This window comes from Periplaneta americana, chromosome 16 (genome assembly GCF_040183065.1).
Source record: "Periplaneta americana isolate PAMFEO1 chromosome 16, P.americana_PAMFEO1_priV1, whole genome shotgun sequence".
NCBI lineage: Eukaryota > Metazoa > Arthropoda > Insecta > Blattodea > Blattidae > Periplaneta > Periplaneta americana.
In genome coordinates, this window is record NC_091132.1 from 59,016,710 (window position 1) to 59,032,368 (window position 15,659).

Here is a 15,659-nt window from a genome sequence, read left to right on the forward strand (position 1 = left end):
GTAGTTTCTGCCATCTTAAGTTGGCAGCAATGATTAATAGTCGAGTTCTTGGATTTCCCGCCTATTTATTTTGCATGTGTTTTGTGTTTACGTAGTTGAAATGCCGAAAATTGAAATAATGTTATATATCATGTGTCGTTTTTGTAATTGCACGATTTGATTATCTACATTAAAGTCTATTTCTACCTCTGCTTTGTAAATGTATAGATGGAATGACACAGAATGGGAATAAAAACGTGTGTTGTACTAAGGAAACGAAGTCTTTTAAGGCTAGGTTGAAATGTCATTTCGCTATAGAATGAATTTCATGAATCTACATTGAATTTAAAACTCTTCAAGATAATGGTGTGTAATGTGCTTTATGTGTGGTAATTCGTAATACATATGCTGACATTAACAGAGTTCTATTTTATTGTTGTAACATTTCCAGCTGTTAGAGTAGGATCGAAACGTAAGATATTAAAACAGGGGAAAAAATTTTAGTATACGGATTCCTCACTCGACCGGTCTGCATAGGAACTCTCTGTACTATAAGAATGTAGGCGTAATATATTATGAAGTTGGCCTTTTTTTACATTCTAACAATTTCTAAGCTCATCATTGATTGAATTCTTTTTTCAGATGACGTCTACACTAACTAAAGAACAGAGAGAAAGAATTGAAGCTAATCGACAGCTTGCTTTACAGAGAAGAAACGAAAGGTTGCGACTTCAGAATCAGTTACCATCAAGTAACGTGAACAACACATCAAATAATACAAGTACAAAGGCATTTTGTCAGTTCCCAAATACCGAGCATAAAGTGCCACCAGTTGAGTCTCAGAATATAAGGCACTCAACAAATAATTTTTTGTCCTTCAGATCAAATTCAAACCAATCACAAAGTAGTGGACAGTATGGGAGTAACAGTGCTGTTCGCCAGAAAAGTGTTAACCATTTTTATAAATCAAAGGAAGAAGTGGTTACTGGACATTGTCGCTTATTGTCAAGACAGAGATTTTGTGTAGTTGTTCCGTATCATGCACAGTTGATAGACATATTCAAGTCTATTAACAGTAAATCATATGGTAAGTTTGGAAGACGTAATTAATAAGAAAGTCATTAAACATTTTAATTTCTTATGTAACCTCTGTTTGTGAAGAAATACAGCAATTAGGATTGAAAGTCGACGGAATTACATGCTGTATGTTATCCCAGCATGTTTTTTTGTTACTTTCTAAAATGTTTTATGTAGGCACTAAGTTATGTGCCAGTGACGTTCACTACTGAATGAAGTTATGGACGAAGTCTAAACTCCATTTGCAAAATGTTCGGAATGGGCATAAGTTCAACTAAGCGTTGTACATAATATGCAATTTATCTGTAGAAATCGAAATACAATACATTTTAGAAATCCTATATAAATATTAGCTCCCAACACATTCCACACTGAATCATATATATCCAGATTTTATTCTCGTCTAACTTCTTTTATGTCGAAAATTATCAAATTATTCTTCTCTGGTTAGCTTCTAAATATTTAATTTTATTCTTTATTCGGTTATTTTTCTGACGTAGTTCCTAAGTATTTTTGGTGTTGGCTTCAATGGTTAATATCATGCTTGCTATTGTTTGACTGAAATCTTGTAAATGTTGCTTTATTTTCTGGTTGATTTTCATGAATCCTACCTTCATTTCTCCTCCAATCACTTCCTTGAGCATTTCACCTGTCTCGTTTTTGGGTCCTGAATTCATTTCGATTCCTCCTATTATTAGTTGCATTACTATAACTGCCCATAAGATCCATTTTAATTCTTCTTTGACACAGAATTCCTGTCTATTTATTACCATCTTCTCGTATTGAATCCTCTGATTCTTGATCTGTACACATTAATATCGACGTCCATTTTTACTTAAGACACTGCTTTTCTGTACAGACACATATCACTTAAGCGTAGGGCATTGCTCTCTCTTCTCTATTTACTGCTTGTCGGAGCTTGAATTAAACACATTTGCTGTTGATGACTGGAATCATATGTGTAACACACTGATGGTCAGCTGAGGGAAATGTGAGTAGTAATGTCAGACCAGCTGGAATTTTTCATTCTAGATATTCACAAAGTGAACTGTTATTAAATAGATAATATACAGAATCGCCCCACAACAATAACACATCTTACCAGTTGTGCTGTGTGAAATAACAATTTATATAATTTCTTTCAGCACGTTGGTTGTGTAAAGAACAGAATTATTTTCTTCCTCTTATATACCGTTTGTTTAATGAACTGTTGCTTTCAGATCCAAAAGAAAAAACGTGGAATTTTGCACTAGAGGACTATGATACTCTTATGAAAAAATTGAAAGATCTTCAAGGAGCAGTATCCATAGGTGCTTTTCCTGCGAACATATTAAAGGTAAGACAGTATCTGTAAAATACATTGCATTACATTGTAATAGACCAGCCTCATGGTCTAGTGATCGAGCTTCTGGCTATATTTCATGAGGTCCCGGGTTCGATTCCCGGTTAGAGCACAGGAATTTTTCCTTAAAGGGGATTATCCCTATGTTCGTCCATGGTCTGGAATTCTGGTTAAGTTTAGATTTAAGACCTCTCCTGGCACCACATTATCATAATCATCCTATCACATCATCAGGGTAATGTAACTCCGCCTTCCAGACGCCCCAACCTCAGAAGTGGGTTACAACTAAGCCATGGCCAGGAGAGAAGACCAGAAATGTCGAAAAGACAACCTGGTGGCATTGGATTAAACATTGTTGGAAACGTGGAATAATGATACGTTTGCTTCTGTGGTTTTGATGTAGGCCTATAATATGTTGTTGTTGTCCAATGGTAAACTCGAAGGTTTACTTCATTTATCTGGCATTCCATTATATTTCAATTAGCCTATGTCTTTAGGTTTAGATATTTTTTTCGTACCATTTCATTAGAAAAATTTGAGAAGGTCTCACGTTACAAAATGTATGATGGTTTAAGTCCTCATGGGCAAGGAATTTTCTCAGATTTTTCGGCCAGTGTATGGGACTGGTGCCCAACCAGCATTGTGATGAATTGGGGGAGCCACGAAATGTAATTAATAAAATAAATTATGCAGAACACATCACAAATGCTAACCACACCTACAGATACAATAACACGGACATGGAAATTCTACACATCCAACCAAAAAGCCAGAAACTAAACACATTAGAACAATACAAAATATACAGACACACAAAAACACATCCAAATGAAATTCTCAGCACACAACTCAATTTCAGAACACACACACTCTTTGACTCCACATTACATTACACAAACACACCCCCACAGGAAACAAAACCAAAGGTGCCAAGACCAGCAACAGCCAGTTCTGAAGATGGCCAATAGCAGGCTGAAACATGTTAACAGGTAATAAAATTTAACACGTGAAAGACACATTATGCGTTTTCCGAAGTGATATAGTGTTAAATGTTGTGTAATCAAGATGTATAATAAAAAATTATTAGGAATTCCTTTTATTTGAAATATCCTTTTGTGCAGATATTTCGCGATGCTCCATGTAAGCAACAGTGTTTCGACAACATGGATCTGTCAAGAATTGATCAGACTCTATTGGATGCATTGATGCCATTCCAGAGAGAAGGAATTTGGTATGTTTAATATTTTTTGTGCTTTTTTAATACAAAGTTCGTATTTAATACATGAAAATGAGACATTAAATAACTTTCACTATTGTAAAATGATAGCTGAAATAACCTTAACATCTGTAATATGAATAATAAATTAACTTTTGTATTTAAGATGATGTTTTCAAAATGAGCAGTTATGCATATAGTTATAAACACTTATTTTTTATAAATACTTGTTTCTTTCTTGTCTTTGTTATGGAACTTCCATGCACCTTTCTTAATATGTCTGTATTTAATTAAAAGATCTGGTCTGATATGATACTTCTACTTCATGCTTTAGATTAAGGTACCTACTCTATTGTTCCATGAAGGTCGCAATAAAACTGAGGTCGCAGTTCGAATCCCAGATGTTGCTGAGAAATTAGTTATTTCTTTGGCCAGATGGAAATAATACTGGACATGATTGATAGATTTTTCTGAGAATAAAATATTTAAAAAGTGTAACACACAAGGGGTTCTCAGACGCCATAAATATTTGTGAGAGGTCACATTTGTCACTGGAGTATGATCTGAGAACTGCCTCGGTGTTTTAAATTTATCCTTCCCTACTCATTTGATTGTTGGAATACAAGTAGCAGAAAGTTTTTGTGAATTTGCGAAAAGTATTATAAAAAATAAATGTGTTATTGCACAGTTTGACTCATCATTAAATAAAACAAGTTATTTTAGTTATTATGTAAAATATATGGTTTAATGTATTGGTACTGGCAATTTGCATGATGTTGTTTCTTTTTAGCTATGGTGTTTCAAGAAATGGCCGTTGTCTTCTGGCAGATGATATGGGACTTGGAAAAACCATCCAAGCTTTAGGTATTGCTCACTACTACATAAATGATTGGCCACTTTTGATAGTTGCACCCTCTTCAGTCAGGTAAATATAATATAGCTTTATGGTTAGTTTTGTTATATTTATGCATTTACAACAGATATTACTTACTTACGGCTTAAGGAACCCAGAGGTTCATTGCCGCCCTCACATAAACTCGCCATCGGTCTCTATCCTGAGCAAGATTAATCCAGTCTCTACATTCATATTCCACATCCCTCAAATCCATTTTAATATTATCCTCCCATCTACGTCTCGGCCTCCCCAAAGGTCTTTTTTCCCCTCTGGCCTCCCAACTAACACACTATATGCATTTCTGGATTTTCCCATACATGCTACATGCCCTATCCCTTCTCAGATGTCTGGATTTAATGTTCCTAATTATGACAGGTGAAGAATACAATGCCTGCAGTTCTGTGTTGTGTAACTTTCTCCATTCTCCTGTAACTTCATCCCTCTTAGCCCCAAATATTTTCCTAAGCATCTTATTCTCAAACATCTTTAACCTCTGTTCCTCTCTCAAAGTGAGAGTCCAAGTTTCACAACCATAAAGAACAACCCATAATATAACTGTTTTATAAATCCTAACTTTCAGCTTTTTTGAGAGCAGACTGGATGATAAAAGCTTCTCAACCGAATAATAACAGGTATTTCCAATATTTATTCTGCGTTTAATTTTTTCCCAAGTGTCATTTATATTTGTTACTGTTGCTCCAAGATATTTGAATTTTTCCACCTCTTCAAAGAATAAATTTCCAATTTTTATATTACCATTTCTGGTCACGAGTCTTTTCGGAATTTACTTTCAAATCTATCTCTCTACTTGCTTCAAGTAAAATTCCCTTATTTTCTCTAATAGTTTGTGGATTTTCTCCTAACATATTCACGTCATCCACATAGACAAGAAGCTGATTTAACCCATTCAATTCCAAACCGTCTGTTATCCTGGACTTTCCTAATGCCATACTCTAGAGCAAAGTTAAAAATTTAAGGTGATAGTGCATCTCCTTGCTTTAGCCTGCAGTGAATTGGAAAAGGATCCGACTGAAACTGACCTATACGGACTCTGCTGCAAGTTTCACTGAGACACATTTTAATTAATCGAACTAGTTTCTTGAGAATACCAAATTCAATAAGAATATCATATAAACTTCTCTCTTAACCGATATTGTTTACTTTATTTATGTACTTATTTTCTTTATTTGCTTGTTTTTCAATTGTTTATTTGTATTTAATAATTTATTTTATGACAATTTCATTGACAACATAGTTGTCAGCAATATGGTTGATTGTTATTTGATTAATAGGAAAGCAATCGAATGGAAAGACCGATGATGCGTTTGCAGGAAATTTTCTACAGAGACCAAAAATACTTCACAGAATTTAAATAGGGTAATGGAGCTTCTAAATTTATTCTTGGTCTTCCTGAATTGTGTATTAATGCTTACAGTAGCTAGTGCTTTAAAAAATACAGTATTGATTAGGACAGTATTCTTAGATTAATATTTGAATCCATTATTTACTCTTGGAAATAATATTAGCAAAGGAATTTGCCAGTTATAATAGACTCACATACACACACGCACACACACTATCTCTCTCCCATCCCTCCCTCCCTCTCCCCTCCCTCCATCTCTCTCTCCCATCCCTCCCTCCCTGTCTCGCTCTCTGCCTCCCTCCCTCTTGCTTCATCGCTCTCCCCCCTTTCTCCCCTCTCTCTCCCTCTATCACTCTCCTTTCTCCCCGTCCCCTTTCCCTCCCTGCTCTCCCCCTTCCTCCTCCCCATTACTGATTTCAACATTTCTTAAAAAAAAAATAATGAGAAAATGTAGTGTGAGGGAATCCCTCACCTCCGACCAACTACGCGAATTTTTCCTAGTGACCACTCCTGAGTTAATATCTTCATTATGGGAATGTTATTTGTGAGGCTGGAAGATTTTGTGTAGAAGTTGTGTAGTAATTTTGTGGCTTATTTCATAAATTTGTTTTGCATAATTTTCTGCCAGTTAGACTAATATTTCAGAGTAATGACTATTTTTGTAACTGAACTTTTAATTTATAATGTCTAACACTTGATATTATTTGTGTTTGTGTTTCGTAGGTATCTGTGGGCAGATGCTATAATAACATGGCTTCCCAGCATTTCATATCACAGCGTAACAATCATGACGTCAAGCAAGGACTTCGTAAATGATGCAAGAATACTCATAACTTCTTATGATCTGATGTCTCGATGTCTAGATCAGTTGAAAAGGATTAGATTTGGGGTCTGCATAATGGTAATTAAATTACTGACAGTTTCGTATTTGTGCGTGTGTGCGCGTGCGTGCGTGAAAGATATTGTTGAAGTTAATTTCAGGGCCATGTGTTATAATTAAACCTCGGATTTTAGGCTAAATGCCTATTTTTTGCTAAACTAAAACTAGTTAAATCTCTTCTCGTTTTATATAAAATAGCCTATGACCATTTAGAAGGGAGTTTAGTGTGCCTAAAATGCCTATTTTGCCCACTGCGATCTATTTTAAGGATTTAGAACCTGAAAATACCTATTTCTATGTAATGTGTGTTTAATTTATTCGTAGACACGAAAGAGAAAATCTTGAATTTCCTGGTGGGGTTTGGTTCAAAGATCTTGTAATAGTTTGGTTGTAGAAATGAAGAAATTTTCTGGAGAGTGATTGGTTTTATTAAGTACTTGAGCAAACAGTAGGAATGTGATAAATGGAAAAGATGTACTTCTCCCTAAAGAAATCCTGCCATTTATCCGCAATATGCAGAACCTGAATCACAGAAGTGAAGTGAGTAGGCAGTGGATACATACACATACACACATGTTTTTATTTTTGACTATGGAGGATCTTCAAAAGATTTGAGCTTGTTATAATAGTCTTTTATTAAACACAAAATCTGTACAACTTTCAGCCATTTTTTATTTGTTTTGAAGTCCTGGCTCGGAACTTCACAGAATGAGGGTGATTGTAGGGTATTGGTGGAATTATGAAAATAAGGTGATCTTTTATGTTAGCTAGTATACCTAACACCATCAGACATTGACATTTTGTTGCAATGGTTTTCACAGGATGAGTCCCACTTTATCAAATCTTCAAAATCAGCACGTTCAAAGGCTGCAAGTCTCTTGCTGAAGTCATCCAAACGAGTATTAATGTTGACTGGAACTCCAGCTCTCTCAAGACCTATTGAATTGTACCCGCAGATATCTGCAATTAATCCAAGATTATTTCCAAAGTAAGTATACATCAGCGCTGGGCACAATAGGGAAGTGGAACGGAACCCAGAAACCCCCGCCCATGTTCTTTTCGCTTACACTGTCTTATAAACAAACACACAGTAGATACTGTGCATCAATGATAGATTTCAGGCGACTAGCGGGAGCCAAAAGTGTATAAAAGCTATGATGCCTGCTTATACCGGGACATCATTTTCATTTTGTTTTTACTAACATTTTGTAATATTAACCTGGCTATACCTTTTGATTAATGGTTGAGAATCAGAAACACTGTTCCATGACCAGAGTTTGATGATACTAGTGTAAAACACAGACCACTTTACTAGGTGTAGGAGGGAAGAAAAGTAGTGCATCCATTTATGTAAACTAGGAATATTACGATTTTGAGTTTGATAATTTTCGTTAGGTTTTTATTTAATCAAAATACGGTACAATACTAACAGTAAATGTTTTTACTCAGTAACTGAACTATCCAGACGGACGAATTCACTATGTAGTGTGTAGTATACTGTCTAGAGCACATTAATATACAATATAGAGAGTGCATTTAAATTGAAAAATAATCAAAATCTGGATATTTAAACAAATTATTAAAAATGGTGGCCGTTCATTTCGATACAGGCTTCAGTTCTTTTGTGCATATTATCGAAAATGTTTTTAAGCATATCTTCTGAATTGAACATATTGTTTCTTGAATGTAATTCTTTAATTCTTCAATTGTCGTAGAATGTTTAGCAAACATAACTGTTTTACAGTAAACCCGGTCGACCTGGTTGGCGAGTTGGTATAGCATTGGCCTTCTATGCCCAAGGTTGCGGGTTTGATCCCGGGCCAGGTCGATGCATTTAAGTGTGCTTAAATGCGACAGGCTCATGTCAGTAGATTTACTGGCATGTAAAAGAACTCCTGCGGGACAAAATTCTGGCACATCTGGCGACGCTGATATAACCTCTGCAGTTGCGAGCATCGTTAAATAAAACATAACATTTAACATTTTACAGTAAACCCAAAGAAATAATGCAAACCATTCAAATAAGGCGACATGGGGAGATCATAATCCTGCGCCTGTTGAAACAATTCTGTATCTACTCAATAACAGAGTACCTTATGTAGGCCTACTGTAAATTCAATCTTCACTTTTGCCCGATCCACACAGATAAATTTACTCAGACATGCTATCTACTGTTTGTCCAAGTGATTATGTCGCAGGGTCGTAGAAAGGGGAGAAATCATTTGACAGTTACTTTCTTGATGAGACCCTTTTATTTAAATTATTTTAAACAGTTGTATAATATTACATAAACATCCAATTCCTAACAGTAAATATTTTCAGAAAAGAGTTAAGAGAGCCCAGTCACTAGCCTTTACAGAGGGGCCAGCAGGAACAGGTGTGGAAACCAGGATGCGACATAATCATACGGATGCACAGTACTTGTGCGAAAATATTATTCAATAATGAATGCTCTTTCGTCACTGGAAAATGCGACCATATTTCTGGAATGTACTATACTCACTCAGTACTGTATACTATGACCATAAGGCGACTTTGACTGCATATGCGGCCTTGGTTCTGTGTGGAGGACGGGTGGAAGTTTACTAGTAGAAAGGGTGGGAGTGAAGTACATAAAAAAATTCAGGTACAATAAAAATTGAAGTAAAAATAAAATGATATTCCTGTACAATCCGTCACTGAGCAATGGGGAAGATGGAGTGGTGAGTTAATGTGAAATCTACAGTGATTCGATTGAGTTATTAGTGCCTAGGCTTGGTGTACATAAATCATAGAACTATCAAGCATGTTAAACTTAAATTTATTGGTGTTCATAGTAGTTATTTACGATTTAAGTGTTAAAAATGACATTTTATTTTGTGATGAATAGGGATGTTTGCAAACAGAGGCTGTGGGTTACATAGGTTCTCGCGTTTTTCCCACTGCACTCACTCTACTAGAGAAACTTTAACACATTACAGTCAAATAGTGTTGTAGCTTAGTGGTAGAGCATTGTACTGTAGATTGAGAAGTCCCTGGTTCAAACCTTGGTGCCCTTTAAACTTTATAATTGAATTTAATTCTTTGTTGTTCCATATGCTTTCCAGTAAATTGAAGGGGTGAGAATGAGATAGTCTAAAGCCACACTTTTAACAAAAATAATTTTTTGTATGAATTCCTTTCATATATGTGGACCACCTACTAGTAGAATATTATGTTGTTGTTGTTTTCTAATGCCAGGTGTTTGACAATAAAGTCATTTGACCCCTTGCACTCCAATATTTTTCAAAGATATTATCATGACCAGCCACTGAAGCACAGATTTTGAGGTGTTCCGAATCCATTTCTTGGTTTGAGTTGCACAATGGACAGTTAGGGGACTGATATGTTCCAATTCTATGCAGGTGTTTGGCCAAACAATCATGGCCTGTTGCCAATCTAAATGCAGCTACAGACGATTTTCGTGGTAAATCGGGAATTAACTGTGGATTTTGATGCAGAGAGTTCCATTTTTTCCCTTGGGATTGAGTTATCAAATTTTGTTTGTTGAAGTCTAAGTATGTAGATTTAATAAATCTCTTCACAGAGTAATACATAGATTTAGTAACAGGTCTGTAAGTAGCAGTGCTGCCCTCCTTTGCTAAAGCATCCACATTCTTGTTTCCCAGGATTCCACAATGGGATGGTATCCATTGGAATACAATTCTTTTATTGAGTGATATTAATTGAGAGAGCATTTTAGTTATTTCTGCTGTTTGAGATGAAGGTGTGTGTTTAGAGACGATTGATAGAATAGCTGCTTTAGAGTCTGGCAATATAACTGCATTCCTAAATTTATTGATGTGGCATAGAAGATTCCTGAGACATTCACTTATTGCAATGATTTCACCATCAAAACTTGTTGTTCCATATCCAAGAGATCTATAAAGTGAGAAGAGACAGCATGTAACACCTGCACCGGCACCTTGTTCTCTGGAGATCAAGGATCCGTCTGTATAAATGAAGCCAGTTTTGTGGAGGGTACCTAATATTAATTGTCTCTAAAGACAATTGTTTCAGTATTTCAATGTTTACTTCTGATTTCAGTATTTCTTCTGTTAAATTTAGATTATATTCTATATTTAATAGAGTTAAAGGGTTTGGTTTAATTTGTAAGTTTTCTTTTAAATTCGGGATATTGATTTTCTGTTTTAATTCTTGAACAATGGATATGAAACTTTTTTGAGTTTTCAATCTACAGAGAGGACTGTATGAATGCCAATTGTTTCCTGGTAATCTGATAAGTTTTTCATATTGAATCAGTGCTTTTTCTTCTATTGTCATTTTGATGCTGTTAATATTAGTGAGAAATCTCATAGAATCTATTGGAGTTGTTTTGATTCCACCAGTAATGAGTCTGAGAGCTTGGTTTTGAACATATTCTATTTCGTTTATGAAAGATGAAGTAATTAAAATTTCTCCGCAGTATGTCAGCACTGGCTGTATAAACATTTTGTATGTAGTGTTCAAAGTATTCCTAGAGCATCCCCATTTCTTTCCTGCTAGTCTTTTTAGAAGGGAGAATCTTTTACGAGCTTTTTCAGAAATGTATTTCAAATGGTTGCTCCATGTTAACTTACTATCCAAGATATATGGATTCATAAGTCCTAGGAAGGTATTGGCTATTGCATTGGATATTGAATCTCTTTGAATTACTTTTGCTTAAATTGAGTGTCATCAAATTTGATGTATTCCATTCATGAGTCTAAGAGTAGAATATTATTATTATTTTATTTATTTATTTTTTTTTTATCCAATGCCACCAGGTTGTCTTTTCGACATTTCTGGTCTTCTCTCCTGGCCGTGGCTTAATTGTAACCCACTTCTGAGGTTGGGGTGCCTGGAAGGCGGAGTTACATTACCCAGATGATGTGATAGGATGATTATGATAATGTGGTGCCAGGAGAGGTCTTAAATCTAAACTTAACCTAAATTCCAGACCATGGACGAACACAGGAATAATCCCCTTTAAGGAAAAATTCCTGTGCTCTAACCGCGAATCGAACCCGGGACCTCATGAACTATAGCCAGAAGCTCTGACCACTAGACCATGAGGCTGGTCAGTAGAATATTATAAAATATACTCTACAAATGAATAAGTGTAGCCTACACTGGAGAAATTGTGGTACTGCACGTAATAGCATTGGATCTGAACTTTCAATACTCTCTCCTGTAAAATGTTGTCTGTGTGGCTTAGGACTATATCATTCTCACCCCTTCAATTAGTTGTCGAAGCAATTTATTTAATTTGTGTACATTTCTTAACCAAAAACAGTAATTTTTAAAAGTAGGACTTACTGTCTGAACTATTTTATCGATTGGTTGCGACTGCTGTTAATGACACCTGGTGGGGAACAATTGACAATCAGCACAAACAATTGAAAGTCAATGTTAAAAGTATTTTTTGCATGCTGCTGTATAATTTAGTCAATTCTTGACATGCTTGCCTAGTGTTAAAAGATCTACCTTTAAGAATGGCTTTTTAAAAAATGCATTTTACTAGCACAAAATCATCTGGAGTAACCATGTTATTTCATCTTTATTTCAGTGTTGTTGAATTTGGGATAAGATATTGTGCTGGAGTAAAGAATCAGTTTGGATGGGATTTCAGTGGATCATCCAATATGGAAGAACTTCAACTTCTTCTAGAGGACTCTCTCATGATCCGCAGGCTCAAATCAGATGTAATATCTCAACTACCACCTAAAGTCAGGTACAGAATATATTATATTATAATTCCTATAACATATGTTGCGTGTTTTTTAGTATCTATGAATTTCTGAATGTACATACGGAAACTGTTTATTGGAAATTTTATGTAATTTTATTGGTTACATTATTGCTTGCAGCATAAAATATTAAAATTATGCTATAATATGTTACGTATCGATCCTGTGTAGACTGTAAAATGCAAATCATGAAAAAATGATACCTTGTTCGATTTGTCATGAGATAAGTGACTGATAACTTCACTTCTTCCAGTATAGCCCTTTTATAAAATGCCAGCATTGTTAATAGGTTTGTTTCTACAGCAGTTTCCAGCAGTTTGTAACTGTCATGAGCATATAAATTTTGAATTTTGAGCAGAAAAGTCTATGTGGTCAAGCTCATGACAGTTGCAAACCATAAGAAACTGCTGTAGAAACAAACCTAAGCGACATTTCATACAAGTTGAGAGGATGCGAAGGCATTTCTTTCCCCTTCTACTTTTCTTGAGTCCGTCAGTAACAGACCGGTAGCTGTTACCTCTTATATCTGCACCCCCCCCCCCCCAAGAAAATAAAATATTAAATAAAGTACATAAGTGGATATAAAATACAGTAACACAGAGTTTGACAATTACATGGTTGAGTATATTTTAGTGCCGTTCTTACAATTAATAATAAATTAAATTAAGAGATGTTAGTTTGTATTATGAAGTCAGGGGGGAGTGACACAGCCCAGATTGTTCCTTTGTGCATGCTGTAGAGTAGCAACTAGCGGTGGAGAAAACATTTATCTTCTGCTGTCAGTAGCTTTTTAATGTGCCAGTTGATATAAACAACAATAAAATGAAATACAAATGCTTAGTATAGATTTTCGAAATATAGATTACCGGTAAAGATTTTCAATAATAAGAATTTTCACTATGTTCAAAGTCAATTAGTCAAACGTTAGTAAGATAGACAGCAGCATCTTCCCCTTCACGGATGGTAAAGAGTGTGAGTAGAGGGGAAAGCCTATCAACTAAACTGAAATGGGGATTAAGAACTGTTCCTGTGTGATATTATGTACGAAATTTGTTACTTGAAAGTCATATCTAAGTTACATCTGCTGACTGATTTCCCTTAATTTCATTGTTTATTTTTATTTCGTATTTATTGTAGACAAATGGTGATTTTGAATCCAGAACTAGTAGTTTCTAAGAGTAAAGAAATGAAGGATTGTCTGAAGAATTTGGATCGAGCTCATTTGACACACATGGAAAGGAGGGGAGCACTGCTTACGTATTATTGTGCCACAGGAAGTGCTAAACTGAAGGCTATTCAGTGAGTTTTTCAAATTATTTAGATTAAATTTTTGTTATTATTGTTCATGCATTTGTATTTGTACAAAGATTGTATGTCATCTTTGTACTAAGATGCCTCTCTCCTTTAACGACATTTACTTTGAAAAAACTATATACCATATTTCATCACGTAATCGTCGCCATCACATAATAGTTGCTACCTTATTTATAGACAAACCGATCAGAATTTTAAAATTTCACCGCATAATTGTCACATGGATATTTCCATTTATTACAGTCAAGAAGTATTTAAAAATAATGTGCCGCCACTGCAACACAGAATGTCTTTATGTTCAAGATCGAGTGTGCGAGAAACAGTAGCTGACGAAAGTGAATGGAATGAGGGTACTGGTACGAGATGTTAGCACCAAGCCTATAGCCAGAAATGAACACCATGTACAAAACATTCATCAAGCCAATACTTCTCTACAATGTGGAGGTATTAATTACAGCAAATAATTTTAACCTGAATCGACTAGAAGTATGCCAAAATCAGGCCCTGCGACTAATAACTGGTGGAGCAAAATCAACTCCAATCACGGCAATCAAGCCATAACCCAGAACCCTCCAATACGTCTAACTCTAGAGGAGCAGGCACTAACACACCATGAAAAAATGTTACGGTTAACAACAACAAAATGGGAAAAAAGACACTTCCAAACCTGTACTAAAAGAGCTAGCATTAGAAGCTGTGAACAATAGATACCCACCAGAAGAATGGTTACATATCTGCACAGATGGGTTCTACTATCAATAACAACTCAGGATCAGGAATTACGTGTGCATTATTCTCATTTTATCAACCAACAGGATACCATACAACAAACTTTGATGTGGAAATAACGGTTATTCATATTTCACTCCAACACTTACTATACAGAATAGATAAATTTCAAAATGCTGTCATATTGCCTGATTCTAAACAGCATTATATGCAATAAATTCATATAAAATGATGTCAATCCAAATTAAAGAATGTCACAAAGTGATTCAACAACTTCAAGAACTACAGAGAAGAATTCAATTGCAATGGAATACCTGCACATTGTGGAATTGCTGGAAATGAAACTGCTGATTTTCTTGCCAAAAAAGTCTCCAATTTAATTCAGAATACAAATAAAAGCCTATCTTTTACATCCATGAAAAGACTAATTAAAAACAAATATAAAAGCAAGCAAAACCATGGACTATGTAACAAAGCCAAAGATAAAAAAATGGAGCATTTTAATAATAAAAAAAAAAAAAACAAATTATTCCAGAAATCCCACGTAAAACTGCAGTACAAAATTCAGACTGCTTACGGAACACGATTATTTGGCCAAACACTTGCACAAAATAGGAATTTACACGAATCCAAATTGTCCTCTATGCAAAAAAGAAGAAGACATGACTGAAGATCATCTACAAACCTGTGAAGTTCTACTTGTTGGATCCACCACAGAGAAATATTGGAGAGCAAGAGTGCTAATGGCTTCGTTGCCAAAGCCCGACATTAGATAACAACAACAACAACAACAACTTTAGTTCAGTACAATTGTTGGTTGTGAGTGTTGAAATACTTTTCCTTTGGACTAGACCAATAATTTTTCTGCGAACTGGTCCAGTAGTCAGATAATATCAACTTCAATGTATCAGATGTACTGTTACAATTTCTATTTTTCTAAGGTATATTATTCACGTTACAGTTCCAGCACCACACACTAATACCGGTTTCCCTCTCCATCTTCTGCTACGAATCACGCAACTTGGCCCTGTTGCTTACACACTCCCCTGTTACATGGAACCTGATCACTGAAAGTTGACGCAACCAACAGTTACCATATTAATTTGTTGTTCACATA

At 35.3% G+C, this 15,659-nt stretch overlaps 1 protein-coding gene across 3 annotated transcripts in view; it reads left to right on the plus strand.

Annotated features, from left to right (window-relative positions):
- The window catches only part of LOC138716345 (SWI/SNF-related matrix-associated actin-dependent regulator of chromatin subfamily A-like protein 1), a 28,040-nt gene that overhangs the window by 76 nt on the left and 12,305 nt on the right, over positions 1–15,659 (plus strand). The window contains exons 1-9 of one of the 3 annotated variants that reach the window (XM_069849332.1): positions 41–345; positions 622–1,066; positions 2,277–2,392; positions 3,520–3,629; positions 4,405–4,539; positions 6,596–6,773; positions 7,574–7,740; positions 12,319–12,483; positions 13,637–13,798. In XM_069849332.1, the coding sequence (XP_069705433.1) occupies positions 343–345; positions 622–1,066; positions 2,277–2,392; positions 3,520–3,629; positions 4,405–4,539; positions 6,596–6,773; positions 7,574–7,740; positions 12,319–12,483; positions 13,637–13,798 (1,481 nt within the window). In that variant the 5' untranslated portion in view covers positions 41–342. Of the gene's footprint in view, positions 1–40; positions 346–621; positions 1,067–2,276; positions 2,393–3,519; positions 3,630–4,404; positions 4,540–6,595; positions 6,774–7,573; positions 7,741–12,318; positions 12,484–13,636; positions 13,799–15,659 lie in introns of those variants that run through there. The other 2 variants (XM_069849330.1, XM_069849331.1) reach the window with 2 other exon arrangements.